This window comes from Aptenodytes forsteri, unplaced genomic scaffold (assembly GCF_000699145.1).
Source record: "Aptenodytes forsteri isolate BGI_AS27 unplaced genomic scaffold, ASM69914v1 Scaffold53, whole genome shotgun sequence".
Classification (NCBI taxonomy): Eukaryota; Metazoa; Chordata; class Aves; order Sphenisciformes; family Spheniscidae; genus Aptenodytes; species Aptenodytes forsteri.
In genome coordinates this window covers 9,305,863-9,326,172 of record NW_008795909.1, presented here as the reverse complement: position 1 = coordinate 9,326,172, position 20,310 = coordinate 9,305,863, and the positions used below count along the sequence as shown (strand labels likewise).

Below are 20,310 nucleotides of genomic sequence, written 5' to 3'. Positions count from 1 at the left end.
GCCATGCTCTTGGATGCTTTTTTTGGTCTTTGAGTAGCTCAATTCTTCCTTTAAACCTATTATTTAGTCTAGGGTGGTTGGTTTGGGGTTTTTTGTCCTTTAAAATGTTACATTTTATATACATATATATATAAGCCCAGCTCACTGAGCTGCTTGGCCCAGCTTACAATCTGACTTCATGTCTGTCATGGTTTCACCTTGGTCGGCAGCTCAGCCCCACACAGCCGCTCGCTCACCCCGTGGGATGGAGAGAGAAGGGTAAAAGTGCAAAAATTGGTGGGTTGGGCTACAGACAGTTTAATAATGAAAAAAAAAGGAAGAAAGAAGAAAAAAAAAAAAAAACAAAGAGGCAACAAAACAAAACCAAGAAAAACAAGTGGTGCAAAATAAAACAGTTTCTCACCACTGAGAAACAGAAATGGCCACCCCCGCCCACCTCCGCCCGCCCCAGGTTTGTCGCTGAGCCCACCATCATACGGTGTGGGGCATCCCTTTGGTCAGTTGGCATCAGCTGTGTCCCCTCCCAGTTTCTTGTGCGTTCCCAGCCTACTTGCTGGCAGGGCAGCGTGAGCAGCAGCAAAGGCCTTGATGCTGTGTAAGCACTGCTCAGCAAGAGCTAAAACCCCAGCAATGACTTTGGCTGAGCACGAAGAAGGATCAGTGCTGGTCCCAACCCACGTTGGGTCAGTCTTGCCCAGCCTATGGCCTTACTTCACTGGTGCTTTTTTTTTTTCCCCAGACCAGCTCTTCATCAAGTGCAGTTGGGCATGTGCCGAGTCTTACAAGGCCATGAGAAAGTAGCCTCTTCCCCCCCCCTCCATTTTCCCTCTTTTTTCTTTTCTTTCTTTGAAAATAGAGCACTGATGTCCTCACAAGACTGTCCCTGCAGACACAAGCTTTCCTTGGCCCCTTCACAGGGGCACGGGGAGATGAGTGCAGCTTTATGAGTTACTGCTAGGGAGCTCTTGCCGTTGGGCTGAGCCACCCCAACTCAGTCCATCCCAGGGCATTGCCCGCTGCTGTCTGTACCATCTTGGCTGCATGGCACCACTACCACGGAGGTTCAAATACATTAGAAAAGCCCAAGAGAAAGAAAAAGAAAGGGAAAAAAAAAAAAAGGTAAAATCCAACATTAATTTTCCTGGTGTATAGGACTGGTCATTTAAGTCTGGTCATTAACATTTGCCTGTTCAGTCAAGCAGATGAAGATTAAACCAGAGAGGCCTTTCCTTAAGTCCTGATTTGAGACAGGGAAACAAAAAAACAGCACGTAAGTGGCTACTATTTGTGAAAAGTAAAGCTGCTCAGCATTCGTGCATCAGCCCCTAATCACTGCCGAAGCTCCAGCGCCCAGGATTAGCCCCACAGCTGTCTTTATTTGGAGTTTTTTTGGCTTGGTTGGTTATTTTGCTGGGTGAGATTTGAGGACTTTGGCAGGGATTTCTCTTCCCATCAACGAAGCCTGCAATGCCTGGGCTGAGCAGCCTGATACTGGCACAGACAGCAACTACAACATGTCTCAGATTAAAATAAAGTAAATAAATAATTTTAAAAGCCACTAAGCGCCATGAGCTGCTGCCAAAGGGCTTCATGTACCTGCCATGGGCGGCCATCACCTTGCCCATGCCTGCGGCCGGCTCCCTCAGCCGAGGTCCATGGGACGCAAGGTGACATTAGCAGAATATGCTGCCCATCAAGGCGACCAGCAGCACATACCAGGGGAGCAGCACCGTGCTAACCTTTTACCTGGTGTACGCACCAAAACCCCATCAGTCATGTTGCACGGGCTCTCGTTAAATCTGCCATCGCCCCAGCACCTCGGTTGGCTCCGCACGGCTTTGGCAAGTCCCCAGTGCCAAACGTGTGAAGGGCCTTGTTCTGAAGTCTGCGCCCCAGGAGGGCAGCCAGAGATGGCAGATAAGGCTTGTTTACGTGGCAATGATTCCCCAGGTCTAACCAGGAGCATTTCCATACCGTGCTCAGCCTCCAAAAATTCCTGCATTACCCACTTGGCCATGAAGGGTTGCAAAACCCAGCTCACCCTTTCCTTGCCTGTGAGCAGAGATACGGCCTTATCTGGTGAGCATCCCAGCCTGCACTGCCCATGCTGGGAGCGCAGAGGTGCCCCAAACCCCTTTGTAAGAGCAAAGGGAAGAAATCCTCAATGTAGGGACACAAGGAACTACGTTCTGTGTTCGTGGCAGTCGTCTCTTTGGACGTCTGGTTTCAGAGGTGGGATGATTTGGCTACCACGGTGTGGCTCCCCAAGGCACCCCACTACAGCTGCAGGGTGCTGAGCACCGGACAGGCCACCTCCTGCCGGCACATTGTCCTCCAGCGGTTTTCCTAACCCATCCCCAGGGATTAACCGTAGCTTTGCAAACGCTGCCATAGCCACGTCACGGCCACCACGTGCTTTGCTGCATCGGTGTTTTGTCATGAAGTAGCCACGGTTTAACCCAACGAGATTTCCAGTGTGGCCAAGTGAAGCTGCATGCAATGCTGTAACCACATGCACAGTCATCTCCAGCTCTTATCGCCAAGAGCTACAGCGGAAGTGCCTCCATGTCCACAGGGAGGGAAGCGACCGGCCCCAATTCCTGCTGCCAGACGGTGGCAAGGGACAACCCCAGCCCCACACTGGTAGCCCTACAAGCAGTGGCCCCCCAGCAAAACCCCCTGGCGTGCCCTCTCCCTTGTCCTTCGAGGTATCTCAACTGGGGGGTCCTCTGGCAAGTTAAAATAGAGCTGGAAGCAGAGTTGCCTCACTATTGTCCTCCAGCAGAAAGAGACATGAACCAAAACAAATGCATTTCATTTGCTTTTATTTAATTTAAAAAAAAAAGTCAAAGTCATTGCAATCCCATTTAAATACAGAGATTTACAAATAGGTCCAAAACAGGACTAAAATATTCTTTGAAATGCTGTACTTTTAAATATTGTGCTTTCATAGATACATAAGAAAATTAGCATATAAAAATACTTTACAAGGAATACACTCTAATATATGGATAAAAATACACATTTAAGTAATGCATTTCATCTTCATATCATTCAAAATGCATAGGAAGGGATACAAGGACCAAGTTTTTCTTCCTTTTTTTTTTTAAAGCCTTTAATAAAAGTCTTCATTAAAAACCTATGAGAAGCCCCAGTGAGCTTCCACTGCTCATAATATTGCATATAAAAACACTTTCGGCTGCGCTGTCAATGCTCCACAGTATCAATTATGGCACATTATCTAGTTGTGGCAGCAATGGTATGGGATATTGCATACTCAAAGAGAAAATGGCTACAACGACAAATAGCTGGATGGGGCCGGACACGTGTCTCTAAGAAACACCCTGATACGTGGCGCTATCGCAGAGGGACAGTCGCAAAGTGGCTCGGGGACGGATGGTGGGGGGACAAGTCCTGGCTCAGCAAAGCGACAAACGTGTGGCCTACACCCATCCGACACCCTACGTGCACCACCGGCACACAGGTGGTGATGGAGGAACTGAAAGGGTGAGCGGGGAATGGGGGCGGTGGGTGCCGGGGCTGTGGGTCCCTGACCAAGCGAGCTCCTCATCTCCGCTGCACCCGAGCCTTCCCAAGGAAAGCGATGCCAGGCTCATGCCACCACCGGGACATGAACATCATCATAAAGTGCTAATACGTGAAACATGGCAGGCAGATGAGGAAACCGATGCAAACATCACATCCCCTCTTCCCCACGGGATTGGGGGCTCTGGAGAGGGAGGGGAGTGACCATGGGGTGTCATGCTTGCAAAGCCATGGAGAGGCCAGCGACAGGCAAAAGCGGGTGGACCAGGGGCGAGCAGCCAAACCCACGTGGGCACACACACCGCCCAGCTCACGCGGGACACAGAACACACAACCTCCATCTAACAAAGGGCTTCTCGTGCCACTACCTGACAGGAGACGACAAAGTGTTATTAATTCAAACATCAGGGACAGCCCTGGGAAGATCGCTATTCTGCTATTTACTTGCGGGCACAGGCCAGGTTTGCAAGCAAGAGATCTCCATAAAGCCCAGATGAACAAGGTGGCCGGGGATTTGGGCAGGTATTCAAGGCCTTTAGCCATAGGTACGGCCTTCTGCTCTGTAATAACTACTCCAGCACAGGTAACCACATTGCTCATGGGAATCGATGGTGAGACGAGGTGCCTCATCCCACCGCAGGGCGAGCCAGTCTTGGCAGGAGAGCGTGGATGGGGCTGGCAGGAGACAGTTGCAAATACCAATTTTTGAACAAGAATTGCATCTAGCCACTCTCAAGCACATTTTGAAATGTTTTTTAAACAGGGCTCTCCACAGCCCTGCACTGGGAGTGCAAGGGGCCACGGAAATCGATTTACCAGGAGTGTTTAAAGGATGGAGCTGGGCACAACAGAAAAGGAAAGGCGTTTCAGTCTTGCCGTATGCAATTAACGGAGCAAACAAGAAACATAATAGCACCATGTGTGTTTATAGGATGGCCAAGGCCTTCAGGGTGAGGAGAGTGTCAGAGGCAGGACCCTGCGCACCCTGATGGCTGGGGCACAGGGGGATGCCCTGCCACGGGGGACAGCTGTGGATGCTCCTTCCTCCCATTGGCAGCTCATCCCATCGCTGGCGCCGCCCACGGCCCAAGATGCGCATCCAGCTCTGACCTTCCCAGCAATATTTGGCTGTCTACAGGCAACAGCTCAACTGAAGACCCACCTCCCCACTTGCAGGTTATGGTACACACAGCATTTACAAATACCAGTGCAAAAAACAGGAATAACACCCCAAATACCACAATGGCTCAGCAGAGGCCCCAGGCACCATCTGCTCTGCTCCTGCTGCTCAGAGCATCTGGACGCTTGCCTTGACCTCGGCGCCACAGGCCACCTGTGCCGGCAGCTCTCCGTTCCCCTCTGGGGGAGCGTTGGCAGCCAGTGCCAAGGGGTTTCGGCTAATCACCAGGTCCAGCTTATCTCCGGCCTCCGAAATCAGGGGAACAGCCAGACAGCAGTCAAAGTCTCTCGTTCGGATGCGGTTTACCTGCCGGGATGGATTTAGGACATGCCATGGGGAGGAACAACAGAAAGACCATGTTTGTTAGTCAGAAAGTGCAAGGCTGGTGCTAAACCCACACCTGTGAAAACACACAACTCTTGGGGGTCCCTGATTCCGGGGTCACAGCAGAGCACAGCGGGGGCCCCCCTTCAGGCTGAGCACATCCTTGCTTAGCTGAGAAATGAGGCAATAACCGGTACAGGAAGGGGGAAAAAAAAGTCCGGATCAAGCATAAACCCTGACCCACCGGTGTCTAGGGCAGTATTACAAGTATTAAACATTGCAGGGCTCAAAACCAATTCTCCGGTTCAAGTCTGTAGGAGAAAGGTTGCCATTTTCCATGATTTTTTTGCCATCATGGCTTTTACTGGCCTTAAATCTGTGATGCGGGGTATTTAGCGCCTAGAAAACAAATGCAGGTCAGACTCTGAGGCTTCTGCCAACCGTTTTCCAGCTCAGCCAGCAGTAAATTGAGACTATACTGAACAGTTTCTGCTTCTCCTCTCTCCATTTACATCCTTCATTTCAGAGGAGTGTGGATGCATTTCACATGGGCTCAGAAGGCAAATTCCCTCTGCAGGATTCAGCAGTGAAAGCTCTTTTACTGCTGTCTCTTGCAGACCTTCAAGCACATTTCTAGGCTGGGTCACCTGCAAGAACCACCCCAGCTCTCTCACCTACAGCTACCAGAGCACCTGGGCTTGGTGCCACGACAGCTCCAGGATGGAGGGGGCTGGTAAACAGCACAGGGAGGGGAAGCAGGGAAGGGAGAAAGGAATTTCCCACCCACTTTTGGAGCAAACATAACCCCTGGGGCCAGGTGTTGCTTCCTTCTCTGGGTAAGGGCTGGATGAGTCCATGCAACCCTTCCATCCAAAACCCTTTCCCAGCATTAATGCATGCCCACGGAGCTGGGCTCTGTGACAGTAGCAGTGTCCCCCTGCCCTAGCTGGTGTCCACACAGTTGACCCCAATACTGCTCCTTACAGCATAGGAACTAAGGACAATTTCTAGACCACACGTGGACAAGGAGAACTAAGCCAGGAGCTTGCTCTGCCTTTGCTCTACGCCAGCCAGGCAGTTCCAGTGCAGAAGTGCCATTAGTGCAACGCTGTGCTCCGACTAATCCATCCAGCCAAGAGGCAGAGGGTCTGTTACGGCAGGGACAAGGTGTTTCGCTGGCCTTCAGGCACATCATCATGCCCATAATCAGCAGCACTATGAAGCACCCTCAGCAATGCATCTCTGTACCTCTTGCTGGCAGTTGCCTGTATCAGGTCTGCAATCCCTCATTCACAACTCCACATGTCAACACGATGGCAATTGCCTCATCTTCTTGTAGGTGCAAGCCATGCAGCACAGCATGTGGAAGGGGGGTGTCGAAAGTCTCCACGCCGCTCTGTTTAGGATTTCAGGCACACCTCCCAGAGCACTTGGCACTCGCAAAAAGCGACACGTCCAACATTCAACAGAAAGGCAGCCCAGAGTCTAATTAGCTTCTTGTTCATTCTTGCACCATCTTTTATTTGAAGCCGAGAAGGAATAATTGTATAGCAGCCAACTGGCTAGAGACCATAACAAGCTTCAACAAGGTTCCCCACAGTGCTGCCAGTTCTCCAGTTACCTGATGTACATAATATATTGGCTCTAATCCTACTGCTAACAACCCCCGCCTAGAAATTAGTAAAACTAAACGTCTTTCTGAGTGTTTCCAAATATGGTCACAATATCTGCATTTCCAAATGGTGGCAATTTTTCCATTGGGGTTGCGCTTTCTCAGTTGCTGTTTGAGTTGCCCCAAAGCTAAAATAGTTGTTTTTCATCCATATAAAGCTCCTCTCCAATCTCCAAAACTCACCGTGCTCTTACTGTCCCTTTGGGTAGTCCAATATGCCCAGGTCACATTTATTACAGGCTGTGCTTTTGACCAGAGTTTTTATTCTGTTTCTGTATCAGCTATTTCAGATCAAGTATCTTTCAAAGAAAAATATCCATGAAAAACACTTTGCTTGAGGGATGTGTTTCCTAGAAAACTCTTAGTTGTCAAAGGCATGCACAGAACTTCATGAACACCACTTAACTCCACATGGGGCTTTGTAGGAACACATATGGTCAACACAATCTAGTTCATCCAAAAATCACCCTCTTACATGATAGCAAAAGGACTGAGGGTGAGAGGGGGAAGCAACACAGCTTTTTGGTTGTTTTTTTATGCTGCCCAAGCTCAAAAAGGCCAGTGCCAGGCAGGCTGTGTCCTGGAATAGGTGTAACCTAGGGGTACCACCTGGGGGTACTACCTAGTGATTTCTCATTAAAAAACACAGGTCTCATTGAGCGCTTGGTGGCTAAGTGCTCGCCTAGTTGGCTAACTATTACCTTTCATTAAAGTTAGTGCTGCCATGGATGGGTCTCACTTCTCTCTTCCTCTCAGCCACTCATTCACTCCGTCCCAGCCTCCAGAACTGCATTTTGCATTTATTACCTGAAGCACTCTGTCATATGGCTTGAGGCCACACTGATCTGCTGGCCCATCCGGACGGACCATATTTACATAGACACCTTTTTCTAACAGGCCGTCTGACACACTGAATCCGAAGTCTTCGCTCTCTGGGTCTTTGTGGAGTGTCATCTGGAGGGGCAGAAACAGAACACATTTTAATGCAGCAGAGGCAGGAGGAGATGTACAGGGTTGGCAGGACAGGAATAGCATAGGTAATGTGTGTGGACCTACAGCAATTCTGCTCTGGGTCTCCTGGGCAGATTTTTCTTAGCCTGGGCGGCTAATACCGATTGAGCTTTATTTACTAGACACCATCAGCTTAGGTAGATTGCATGGACAAGTGCTTTAGTGACTGGCATGTAACCAACCACATGACAGTCCCTCTCGCTTGGATGTGGAAGGAAACGCAAGCAGTGTAAAACAGACAGCTGCCGTATTTCACCCAAAGAGCAACAAAGCAAGTGTTATTAATGGAGCATCGCCTTCCCTGGCCCAGGTTACGCTGTGCATCCTCTGTGTACGCCAGACCAGCACATGAAAAATCAACATGTTCACAGGGAATTTTCAATGTAGTGTGTCAAATGTGAAGACAGCTCATTTTTAATACATCACTCAGCAGGAACATCTAAAACTTCTCCATATTATTCACGAGTTCTTTTCAGAAAATTCATATCAATAAGTGCTGATGTACTAAGGACAAGAAATGGGTAACCTCATCACCCTTCCCTTGAGCACGTCACGCTTTGGCCTCATCTAAAGGAGGGATGCACTGCTGGAAGTGTATCTTGCCACCGGGTAACACTGGGAGCCAGGGGCAACACTACCAAAATCTCCCTTTGCCTCCCATGAACTGGGAGTGCATCTCTACCACGAGGCTCTAACTCATCACCGCATTCTTGGCTGGGTGAGCCTCATGGATGTGTGGCCTTGGGAAGAACAGTGCCCAGGATGACACACAGGAGCAGCCCACCTGGCCTCAACCTCATCTCCAAATACAGCCAACACCAGATGCTCCAGCAGAATGAAGAGTCACCCTATAACATGCCTAATTACACAGCTCTCCTCCTGCAGGTACGAAGGAATTTTATTTAAAGACACATTTGCTATGCCCTGAAGGACAAGAGCAGATCAAACATGAAAAGGTCGTTTTTTCCAGCTACCGTAACTGCAGGTTTCATTCTAAAGTCACACTAGGAAAGAAAAAGGCAATCAAATTTTTTGAAACCTCTCCAGCTCCCTTCCCTGCTTGCATTCTGCATCAGCAGCTTCTACAGTTAATTACTTCTTCTAATTACCGTTGCCTTGCACCATGCTTAAACTGGCTACATCCATACTGAATTCAAACAAGTATCCCATCACTGAAGTCCTACCATTTCCACCCCTTCAGGAAAGGCTGGGGGTAAAGTGGAATGGGAGGGAAAATAAGTTATTTTTTATAAGAAAAGTGGCCTACTGGATGGAGCGTGCTACTGGAAAAAGGTTGATGGGTCTCCAAGGGGCCATACTTTGAGCTCTCTCACCTGTATGTGTAGCACCAATTAATGAACTCCAGAACACAAAGACCTGGAAATCTCATATAATAAAGGGAAACAGCAAAGCACAGGTTTGAACCCCGCTGAAGCATGGCAGCTAAATCCCATTACTCTTCTGAAGGGGCCCCTTCCTCTTCATCTGACCCTCTGGAAACCTTTGCTGCAGACCTTGGCGGGGGCCATCTTTAACAAGGAACATTTTCTGGGGGTCTCTCTGAACAAAGGAGATTTTCTACAATGTTGCAAAGCTTCTACAGCTTTAACCATCGAGGTACCGCAGTGCCGCAGCCAGACCAACCCTTGGCAAAACAGACCTTGTGAAACTCGAGGGGGGTAGGGGACATGATTTCCTGCATCTCCTTCTCAATCTTCTTCATGTCCAGGTTCCTCTCGTTCTTCTTGGCAGGGGAGCTGCTACCCTCGGTCTGTCCATCATCACAGCTGGAGTTTGCTTTCCTCAATGGGCTCAGTCCCGATGGGTTGACAGAGTCCAGGAGCAGCTTGCTGCCCTCCAGGCCCAGGTTATGCACGCTCCCCGTCATAATGGATGCCTGTAGGGTGAGGGCACAAAGTCACTCTGCTGCTGGCAGCAGGAAGAGATGGACCACACGGCAACGAAGTGGCACGGACAACAACAGGGGGGCACCATTGTTCTCATTTATCAGAAAAGTAAGTACTAAAAAGCTCTTCCAGTTAGCTATAAAAGCCATTTCCAGACCTCAGGAGCCTGCTGCGAGGTCTGTCGCTGACCTGCTGCGTGTTCTCCCACCCCAACGTGGAGCTTTATCTCAGAAGGAAGCATTTGTGAAGCATCTCCTTATTTTTTTATGACTACTTCTACACAAACAGGGCCAGGCAGGCCTCATTGTGTGCAGGAACCTTCTTGGTAGTCAAGAAGGATGAACATCCCAATCTTAGGGGCTCCCAGAGGAACTGGTGTCTGCCTGGCTCTCCAGCCTACCCCTGCAGGTTGCAGCTCACCATCAGCATTGCACAGTGCTGGCAATGGCCCAGGGAAGTCAATACCTGGGACTCCACTGAGGCCAATTCAGCAGAGAAATTAGGATTTTATCTGTCAGTAAATGGGAGCCATCACTGAGGAAAACTGAGTTAAAAATATGAAATTAAGTAGTATTTAAGCCTGGTCATCCTTGATAGCATCCATTAAAAGATGCCCCAAAGTAGATTCTACTCCATTTAGCAATGCTTTTCACTAATGAGATTACATTGATCAAAGCTAACGAAGGAGTCGAGAATCCAGTCGGTGGAACCTCAACTGGCTGCAGGTCACAGAGTCCATTTAAATGGCGTAATGAAAACTGTCATTTCAAAGTTCAGGCTCCAAGGGTCTGCAGTCCCATTAAATGTCAAAAGGTAAAAGAAAGAAAGGGAAAGGTAAGGAGCAGATAGCAAAATTCAGCAATGCTAAACGTGGCAAGTCAAAGAGCAATTGCTCCTGTGCACAGGGGAAATATCACCTGACGAAATCTCTAATCAAGGCCCTCCAGCTCTTTGCTCCAAACTGGAACAAAGGCAAATAAAGCGAATTCTGGTGGCAGTATGAAAATGCCAGCACTACCCACATTATCCCAAATAGGGATGGATAAAATACAGAAAACCTTTTAGCTTTGCACTTTTCAGGTCTTCACACAAAAATGACTTAATCAGCTCAAGTTTGGACAAAACTCAAAAACCTGCCACACTCTGGAAGGATGTTGAGTGACCACATACTTGTAATGCAGCTTTACAAACAGCGGTACAGCCAACCAGGGTATGTTTGTTCACTGACCTCAGGAAACCTCAGTACCCCCCCCAGACACCATACCATGCTGTACCAACACCAGCATTGCAGAGTCAGGGAGGAGAACAGAAAGGTCTGTGCACATCATGCTACTGTCCTCCCTCATGCACCGCAAATACCGAAACCGGCCAGTACCCAACGGCATGCCGTTCTTACAGCATTTGACACCTTCTCTGTCTTCAAGGTATTTAAATACTCCTTGCAGCATCATAAGCAATTTGCTAGGTGCTTTGGGTTAAGTGCAAGCAGCAGAAAGGGCAATTCCGGACTTCTCCAGCCTGTGGCTGCCCCACATTATTTTTCCCCGTGTCTTGGTTGCCCTCAAAGCAGTGTGGGGACACGTGCTCCACTAAACATATTGGAAAAAGCCTGTTTCTACCCATACCATGTAGTCTGGGAGTGGATTGCTGCTGTGTGTGAACCTGTTTCCAGGCTATCTTGGGTCATCTTGCATGACACTTCTTCTTTTGGAGACGTTCTTACAGCATTTGACACCTTCTCTGTCTTCAAGGTATTTAAATACTCCTTGCAGCATCATAAGCAATTTGCTAGGTGCTTTGGGTTAAGTGCAAGCAGCAGAAAGGGCAATTCCGGACTTCTCCAGCCTGTGGCTGCCCCACATTATTTTTCCCCGTGTCTTGGTTGCCCTCAAAGCAGTGTGGGGACACGTGCTCCACTAAACATATTGGAAAAAGCCTGTTTCTACCCATACCATGTAGTCTGGGAGTGGATTGCTGCTGTGTGTGAACCTGTTTCCAGGCTATCTTGGGTCATCTTGCATGACTCTTCTTCTTTTGGAGAGCATGAAGGGTCAAATTTAAAAAAAAATTAAAAAAAAAAAAAAATCTGTGACTGTCATAAAATCACAGGAGGCCAGCAGCTGGGGCTTAGAAACTGGTGATACAGCAAAAGCCCCCATGAGCACTGCACATCCCACACCACACCTCAGGAAGGATGGGCACACGGAGAGGGAGGAACAAATCAGTGGTACTTTGGATTCGATGAAAGGGGAGTTGAAACCCATCAGACTTCTGCTAAAAACACAGCACTTTCCTTTTGTCCCCAGAACTTTCCAAAATATTCTAGAAATGTGCTAAGTACACCAAAACCCTAGAGGTGCTCAGCCTTTTGTAAAATTTCTTTACTTTTTTTAAAGCTTTGCTATAACTGTCAAAACTCCAAAGCCTTAAAACAGCGTGACTCAAAAGCCCACGCATCCCGGCACCACGGATCCCTGGAAAAGGAAAAGGATTGGGCAGAAAGATATTTTCTCTGTCCTGGCATTTCAGAGTAGCCCAACAAGTCCCTTCTTTTACATTTAGATGCCAGCCATTATGCAGAAGAGAAACATCTCTGCATCATTCCAGAGGGGGACTTTTTCTTAAGTAGTCAACAACAGTTCAGAAAGGGCTGCCTAAACTCATTTCTAAATACATTCAGGTCCAGGAGATAAGTGATCAAGGAAAGAAGTTATAGCTTGTGGGAGATGTGGGGGGTTGGTTTTTGTATGGGTTGTTGTTTTTTTTAAGTCAGCATTTTCTTAAGCAGTTAAGATAATAAATACACCGTTTCGTGCTTCGGCACAATAAATTTGAGATTTCCTCCCCCACTTACAGTTGCTAAGGATCAAGGAGGAAAGAACAATTAGTAAGTCCCTTGTCACCAATATTTTCACATACAGACCAAAACAGGACTTTCCTTTTCCACCTCCAATTATTCAGAAATTGCTTTTCTCTCTAAGGGCACAACCCAGCAAGCTCTCCCCAGTCCTCTGCACCCAGAAGGCAGGGGGAGAGAGGAGTTCCTGGGGTCCCACTCCTCTTTTTGGGCTGCAGGAGCTGAATCAGGGAGGGGAGCAGCATGGGTCCCATCCTGCCGGGCAGGTTTGCTTCCCACTGCTCGACAGTCTCGGGGGAGGCCTTTATTTGCATCCCACAGCCTAGAAATCGAGGTTCCCCATCCTATAACCGGACACAATAACATGACCTCCAAAGCATTTTGGATAAAGAAAAGAGAAAGTGGTGTGTGAAGAGAGGAAACACCTTTATTTCTGCAGGAAGCAATTACTTTCTCAGATTTTTCCATGGGGAAAGCTTCCAATTACCTATTTCACTGAAACAGTTTCCGGCAGAGTGACAGCTGAATGCAAGATATATCTTGGGCTTGTCTGTATTTGAAGTAAGCCAAGGCTTCAGTCCCAATGGGGTTTTGGGGGGTCTCCTTTTGCTTGGCTTTTAAGTGCTCTGGACAGACAATATCTTTCCAAGCAGAGGGTTTACCATTTGGATAGGGAAGGTTTGCCAACAGTCATATGAAGATTGTTGGCCAGCAACAGTTAGTAAAAAGAGCATGGACTTCCTGATGGGTAAGTCATTGGGTCAGGGAAAAAGTGCATGCAAGCAACTGTCTAATGAGACACAATTATCCATTAGCACAAACACTGACATGGATTAAACTCGAACCCTTCTTCACACCACGGGCAGCACAGGGATGCTACAGGCAATTAACAGATCTGGGGAAACAGTCTAACATTTACGGCAAGAGCAAAACAGTCAGATCAGCAGCAAGTTCGGAAAGTGATTTACCTCAATCTCCCTCAAAAGTTCAGACTGGCCGCATGTTTCCAAATCCTCCAAAGCTTCTCCAAAAACACGCCAAAAACTATCCTCATGAGTGGTCTCAAGGCCATTTTGGCGGTTGGGGTATCTGTTGTAACGTAGGAACCAAACATTGTCAGCACTCTTCTGCAGCGGGATGAAAGCCGCGAGGCTACAGCAAGTGTCTCACCAGTAAAAGCAGAGACTTGAAGAGTCTTCATATACAAAAGCAAACAATATGAACGTTTCAGACAAGAGTCCGAATACGAGACCTCCATGCATTTACTAACGGGGCAAGTGTCCTTCAAAGGAAGAATTAAGTTGGTGTAGTAATGTCAAAGTTCAAAGGGTAAATTAAAAAGCGCCTGTAGGAAGATTGTAGGTTTAGGAAGACGTTTTGGTGAAATAGAGAAGTAAAAGAAAAAAGGATGCATTATGGGTAAACCAGGAGCCTCAGAGACTGTTAGTACAAAGGCTGATGGGATAGAGCTCAGATCTGAGACACAGAACACCTGAGAAGAGAGAGAAAAACACAGAGGGTAACAGACATGGTGAGAAAATGATAAATACATTAGGTCTCTATGAGAGTAAATAATGCAAAGATGTATATAAAAATGATTGCCCTGGGCCAGACAAGCAAACGCACGTTACAGCCAACAATATCGACAGTGTCATGTATAACCCATACAAACCAAGTTTCATTTGCTTTAGGATCGCCAGGGAACCAAGCTGTTACTTTCAGAAGGTCTCTTTTTTTTTTGCTATATAACAGTCATGGTGCTTACAGCCATGTAAAGATTGCCACCAGTTCTATCTACAACAGAGAATAAGGATAGAGAGAACCCCTCTCAAGCTGGTACAAACACACATTAACGTGAACGCTGTGTGCATCTTGCTGGGGGTTCTGCAATTTCCCACCTTGGCAGTTTCAGCATCTCTTATCTCTGACCGCAAGCCAGGTTCAATTCTTGGACTTCTAAAGCAAATAGCAATTAAACATGCTGAAGTCCTCTGCACAAGCCAGAGAAGTAGGTGACACCGGACACTGCTTACTGAACACCAGGCTCTGTGCAAAACTCAGACCGTCAGCGCTCAGTTTAACAGGAGCCTCTTGAAGGAAACTCTCAGCGGTGTTAAATCAAGGTCACGATAAACCCACTAATGTGTCATGGGGAGAGACCCCAAGGGGACAGTGACATTAGAGCAGCTCTAATGCATCTTCTACGCATCTTATTAGGAGCTGCATGGACAAGGCTCCACCTCTGCAACATCTGGCAGCATCTCACATGGCTTAATGGTCATCAGCGTCACAGATGGGAAGGGACGCTCACCCACCAGAGCCACTTAGCAAAGTCAAAACATTTTACTTGAGTACAAGGCAAAGAGAGGTTGGCCTCCATTAAATACATAATGACCCCTTGGGCTATTAATAGAGCTTTTTCCAGATCTCTAACTGCAAAGTCTTGAGCACACGCTTTCTTTTCATCCACTGGTTTAAATGGGAGTCTGTAGCAGGCATAAACTCACATACACACATGCTTTTGCTCCTTGTGGGATCGTGGCCTGCCTGGAGAGAGCAGTATCTGACATGGCTTATTGTATTTTAAATTTACCCCCTACCTTGCATCAGCTTTTAAAGGACACTAGCCTTTACACCAAGCAGAAAGGTCAAAAAAACTCCCAGCAAGACTTTATAAAAACAAACCAAAATTTCCCCCCAAAAGGAATTTTTGATTCTTTCCCCTTACTCATTTCCTTCCTCTGCTTCCAGGTTCCCAAAGAGGCAAATGTCCCTTCCAGTTACCAGTTTCTTGCCTCTCAGATCAGCAATATAACAAACACATCCAGGACACGGATGAATCAGTACGGGCTCTCACACCACTGGGTCAGCAGGTTTTTCCAGGCTAAAGGCAGCTGGGGTCAGAGACATTTTGTTCTTCTCACTAATAAAAAGGGCTCAGCGGCATGTGCCGTTTCACCTGCACTTTGACATCAGGGCTCGGAGCCCTCATTAAGGACATGCGGGGCTTCGAGCGCTCAGATTTGCTAACTTCAGCTGTTGGCGGCCTCGCTGGGAGGGCCACGAGGGATCAATGACCTCTGCGAGCCAGCTCTCACTGAGAGGCAAAACAAGAACAAAGCCTCCGCCGCTGCCAGCCTTCCTGACAGTTTGATCATCTTTAAATAGGTGGAAATGGCCATGAGATGTTCTAAGGGTTTTGTTTGGACAAACAAAACTTGAGGAAAAAAATAAAAAAAAAAAGAACCGACAGTAACAACACGACACACACAACTATGGGGACTCTAGAGGATGGTGGGGAGGGGTATAAAAAAAAAAAGAACCGACAGTAACAACACGACACACACAACTATGGGGACTCTAGAGGATGTTGAGGGGAGGGTTAGTTACGAAGCAACGAGGCTTTTCCACTGTGTGTGGCTCAGCGAGGGGCAGCCTCTGGCCAGGGCAGATCCAGCAGGATTTTCACTCAAAGCGAGGGGCAGCTGCAGCCTCCTCCACAGGCGTGGGAGGCGTTGCAGGATTTCTCCCACGCTGACCAAGCTGAGGGATTAACTCGACCCATGCTCACTTGGCATAGCTTTGAAGGTGCTGGAAGGGCCAAAGTGTGATGGAGAGAGATGTCCAGCCACAGCTCTGGGAGATGTTAACTTGGACATGCAACCTCATACTGGTCCTCCAAGAGCTTTGGTTGGCCTTTTTGGCTTCGTGGCATCAAGCTCTTGTGAAGCTGCATCCTCACTCGAAAGTGTCTGGCCAACGGAAGAGGGGACGGCCCTGGCCATGTCTATTTGTTACACCTAAAATATGAAAATACTGCAGCCTTTACACGGCAGGAGTATGAGACACAGTAAGAACCTGTGGTCCATGTAGCCGCGACCGCCGTAACTCCAGACACAAATGTCACCTGGCCACAGCAGAGGTGCCACAGAGCTACACCTGGGGTAACCTGGCCATGTGGAGGTGGTTCGACAGAGCAGATCACCACCCCAGCACCCCTCCCCATGGCTGCCTGATGCCGAGATGGGGACATCGCTGGCCACTCCATCACATTCCCATGCTCCCTTGTCCCTATGCAGTGACACCCACATTTGCAGATGCGTCTCCCTGCCTCCTCCCACCCCCCCGTACCTGCTGGGCTTGTCCCAGTCGTCTTCACTGAAGCTTCCATCCATGTAGGGGTAGTTTTTCCTGGGGTCCCCTGGAGGGGTGCTGCTCTTTTGCCTGCTGTGTCTCCATTCGTGTGGATGGAGGGCTATGCCGGCAGCCTGAGGTATGTACGTACCTAGGGAAGGCAAGAGAGGGTGGAGAGAGAGAGGGTAATACCTGGTCAGAAAACTCGAATGGAGTTAAGTCATGCTGAGCCAGGAGAGCCTCCTTCCCCAGGTCCCAAACCTGAGGCCATCTGGATTGCATACTGCTTCCATTTCAGTCGTCCAAAAGGAGTTGCTCTTCCCATCTCTTCTTGCTTTAACCAAAGCAGCTTCTCACGATCTTGTCATAAGGTGCCCCATTTCTCCCTTGCTTCCCCCTTCTAAGTAGCTTTGCGGTGTGGGTCCAGGATCTACAAACCTGGGGCTACACATACCCACAGATGCAGATCCTATCTCCAGGCAGCTCCAACCTTAGTTAATGGCTCCTGTTTCCACACTGAACCCAACAGAAATTGTGCTGCTGAAAACAGAAAATTGTGCTGTTTAAATACAGCAAGTCCTTCAAAGGGTAGAGAAGATGCTGTCAAGACTCCCTCAGCGTGCCCAACCTCATTCATTCTGAAGGATTTGGAAGTCTGATTTTTATTAGGAAAAAAAATCTTCATTTAGGTTCTCAACTGTCTTTGGGACTAAATGGACAGCACAAAAAAAATTAATAGGATATAGAAGGACAGCAGCAAAGAAACTGCATCCAGAGCAGCCTGATTCAACAGCCTCCCTTTAACAAGTGTGATGGTGCTGAGGGTACCTGGTGGTGGTCACCAGCTTCAGTGTGCTCAGCAGTGGCAAATGAGGAAGAGCCAGCCCTGATCTTGAGAGCTGCCAGCCAGTTCCCGCAGGTGGCAGAGCCGTTCCATGCCTTTGGGGTCAGCTGGTGCAGGTACAGAAAACTGCTTCAGGGACATGTGTATGAAAGGCAAGGAACAGGAGGAAAAACTCTGCTGGCTTGAGAGAAGGGGAGGCTCATCTGTATCACATCTGATAGGAGATCAATATGGACTGTTAGGATGAAATCAGACAAGTTTCGCTACGTCTGCCCCCAAGGATTCCCCTGTACTGTGGTGTCTTACTCCGGAGATGCAAATCCAACATTACCAAGTCACAAGATCTCCAGGTCTCACGAGGAGCTGCCTGGACAGAAACCTTCCAAAACAGAGCATTCCTCAGCAGTGTCAGTGCCATCTGCAGTGGAAATAAATCTCCTAAGTCCCCTGCCCACCTCCTGCTGCCCGTTCAACATTTCAGAGAAATCCTCACAGCCTTTCCAAGAAACATCGTACACTTCCATCACACGCTGTGCCAAGTGAACAGGAAGAGGTAACGGAGAAACACATAATTAAGGGAGACTTGACCTCCCAAACAGCTAAGAGCGCTGGAAATACCCAAAGACAACGCCAGCACTTTCTTTGAAAATGCCAAGGCCTGTTATTTCACTTAGCTGAGCGTTTCCTCTGTGTGTTTTTAAAGGTTAGACTGCTCTGGAGAGGACCCCAGAAAAGCATTTGCCAACATCTTACAGCAGCCAGGAGTGCTCGCTGCCTGCCAGAGCAGAACAAGGCTCCTGGATGCAGGTCCCTGCAGCAGGTGGGCAGCAGGTTTGGGCTGGGCACAGGCGGCCGGGGACCGCAGGGATATGCGTGCAGAGCTGTCACTTGGGTGCCACCAGTTTCACCTCCTCCTTCCAGGGAGATGGGCTGGATCCCTGGGATTCAGAGCCACCTGGTGGCATGTTCCCACCAGGCCCACCACAGCTCCCTTGCCCAAACCCTTCCTTCAGCGGTTTCCTAAAGCTGTGGATGAACCTAAAACCTGCAAGGCTGCAGAGCCCAATCTATGGTCCTCCATTTGGGGTGTAAACCCCAATCTCCAGGCTCTGTGTGTCCCAGGTCTCCCTGCATTCTGCCTTCCCTGCCCACCCCATGGGCGACCTTGTGTGTCCTTCTCCCTACCCTCCAGCATCCCTCTTCCCAGCCAGTGCCAGCACACCACCATGCAGCCAAATGCAATTACCGGGGAAGACGAGAGCGCCCCTGGAGCAAAGGTGCAGCCTACGGATATTGGGCAACTTGGCATCAGCCCCGCTCCCTGGGGCTCTGTGCTCAATTACTTGTTCTCAATTTACCGGTAAAAGCAATCGCTTTGCTAAATCCAGCATCCAACCTGTGTTAACATTCAATTAGATGGAGAAGGATTGCAGCATTATGAAGGCCCAAGGATTCCTCCTTAATGAAGCCTCCAGTCCCAACTGCACTCCCAGATTAAGACTTCAGACCAACGGAGGCTGAAGGAAGACACAGGCATGGTGGAAGAGACACCCGCATGGTGCTGTCCTTCGAACTTTTCTAAGTCAGAGCGCGGTGAGCACAGGCACAGACCTTGCTCAGTGCATTGAAAGTGCTTTGCAACAGGACTCCTGCAGCATCCCTCCCTGCTTTCACATTCTGTTCTGGACAGCAGTCTTTTCACCAATTTCCTTTTGCGGAGGTGATTCAGGGTTTTGTTTTGTTTCAACATGGGCTGATACTAGCTTACGTCACTAAATCTGAACTGGAATAACTATTTTCCAGTGCTTTTCTCCAAGTAAAAATCTATTCCCATGACTAGAGCATCCTCCATCCCAATTCCATATGCCTGCCAGAAGCCACAGCTGAATAAACCTGGCCTCAAAGACATGTTCATCTGATCACTCACTGGAGAGTTAGAAATACTTTCTTGTAGTATTACCTTAATTATTTTGTTACGTGAGTGCTTCTAGTCACAAGACATTCTTGTGGATTTTAAAACATCCTGAAGAGGATTAATATGTCCTGCATGGCCTCTCTGGAGAATTAAAAGTGAGCTATGGACCAAATACTCTGTAAGACATATGGCCAGTGAATACTTCCTCTGATTATGTGAATTATAAAGTGCTGTAATGGTTTTGAAAATGCTGTGAACAGTATGATGCCATATAAGCCAGAAGAACTGTGCCAATAAAAACCTGAAACAGATACATCAACCCAGAGCACCACACGAGTGCATTTTAAAATACATTTTGTTCCTTGCTGGAAGCGAGAAGCCATGCAAATGCAGTCAGACCACAGGCTTTGGCTCACGTTCAGTCTCCAGACAGGTTCAGAGGCTCTGTCTATCTTCACCTTGGCCCAGAGACCCCTAAGAAAAGACGATCCTGGCTTACCTTGGCTTCCAAACCCAGCATCAATGCCAGAGCCATCCCAGGACTCCATAGCACTGTCCACGCTAGGAATTGTGGTGGAGTATAACTCAGACAGCTTGCTAGTTTTCTGGGAGTCCATCAGTTCATCTTCTGGATCGCTCACTTCGTTTACACTCCCCGACTTCTTGGGATAGGATTCTGAAACCAGAACATGCTGCTTTAGCAGGCATGAAGAGCAAGCCTCAGGGAAAGGCTCATGCTGATGCGGGAGCAAGCCCATGTACTGTAAGTCTTTTGAAGAACCTCTTTAGCTCTTCAAAAGTAGCCGAGAAAGGCCTGTGCAATGCAGTTGAAAGGATTTCATGCAGTACTCTCATCTCAAGCTGAATCAAGAAAAAATGCCATTCTGAGTTTTTAGCACATGGAATATAAGGAGCAACCA

At 48.3% G+C, this 20,310-nt stretch overlaps 1 protein-coding gene across 1 annotated transcript in view; it reads right to left on the bottom strand.

The window, feature by feature from the left end:
* Positions 1–4,834: 4,834 nt before the first annotated feature.
* Positions 4,835–20,310, bottom strand: part of GRIP2 (glutamate receptor interacting protein 2) — a 153,684-nt gene continuing 138,208 nt past the window's right edge. Inside the window, exons 19-24 of the mRNA XM_009284545.2 lie at positions 19,890–20,066; positions 16,629–16,782; positions 13,466–13,586; positions 9,394–9,630; positions 7,530–7,676; positions 4,835–5,032 (exon numbers count right to left, since the gene is read on the bottom strand). Coding sequence (XP_009282820.2) covers positions 4,835–5,032; positions 7,530–7,676; positions 9,394–9,630; positions 13,466–13,586; positions 16,629–16,782; positions 19,890–20,066 — 1,034 coding nt within the window. The remainder of the gene's footprint in view (positions 5,033–7,529; positions 7,677–9,393; positions 9,631–13,465; positions 13,587–16,628; positions 16,783–19,889; positions 20,067–20,310) is intronic.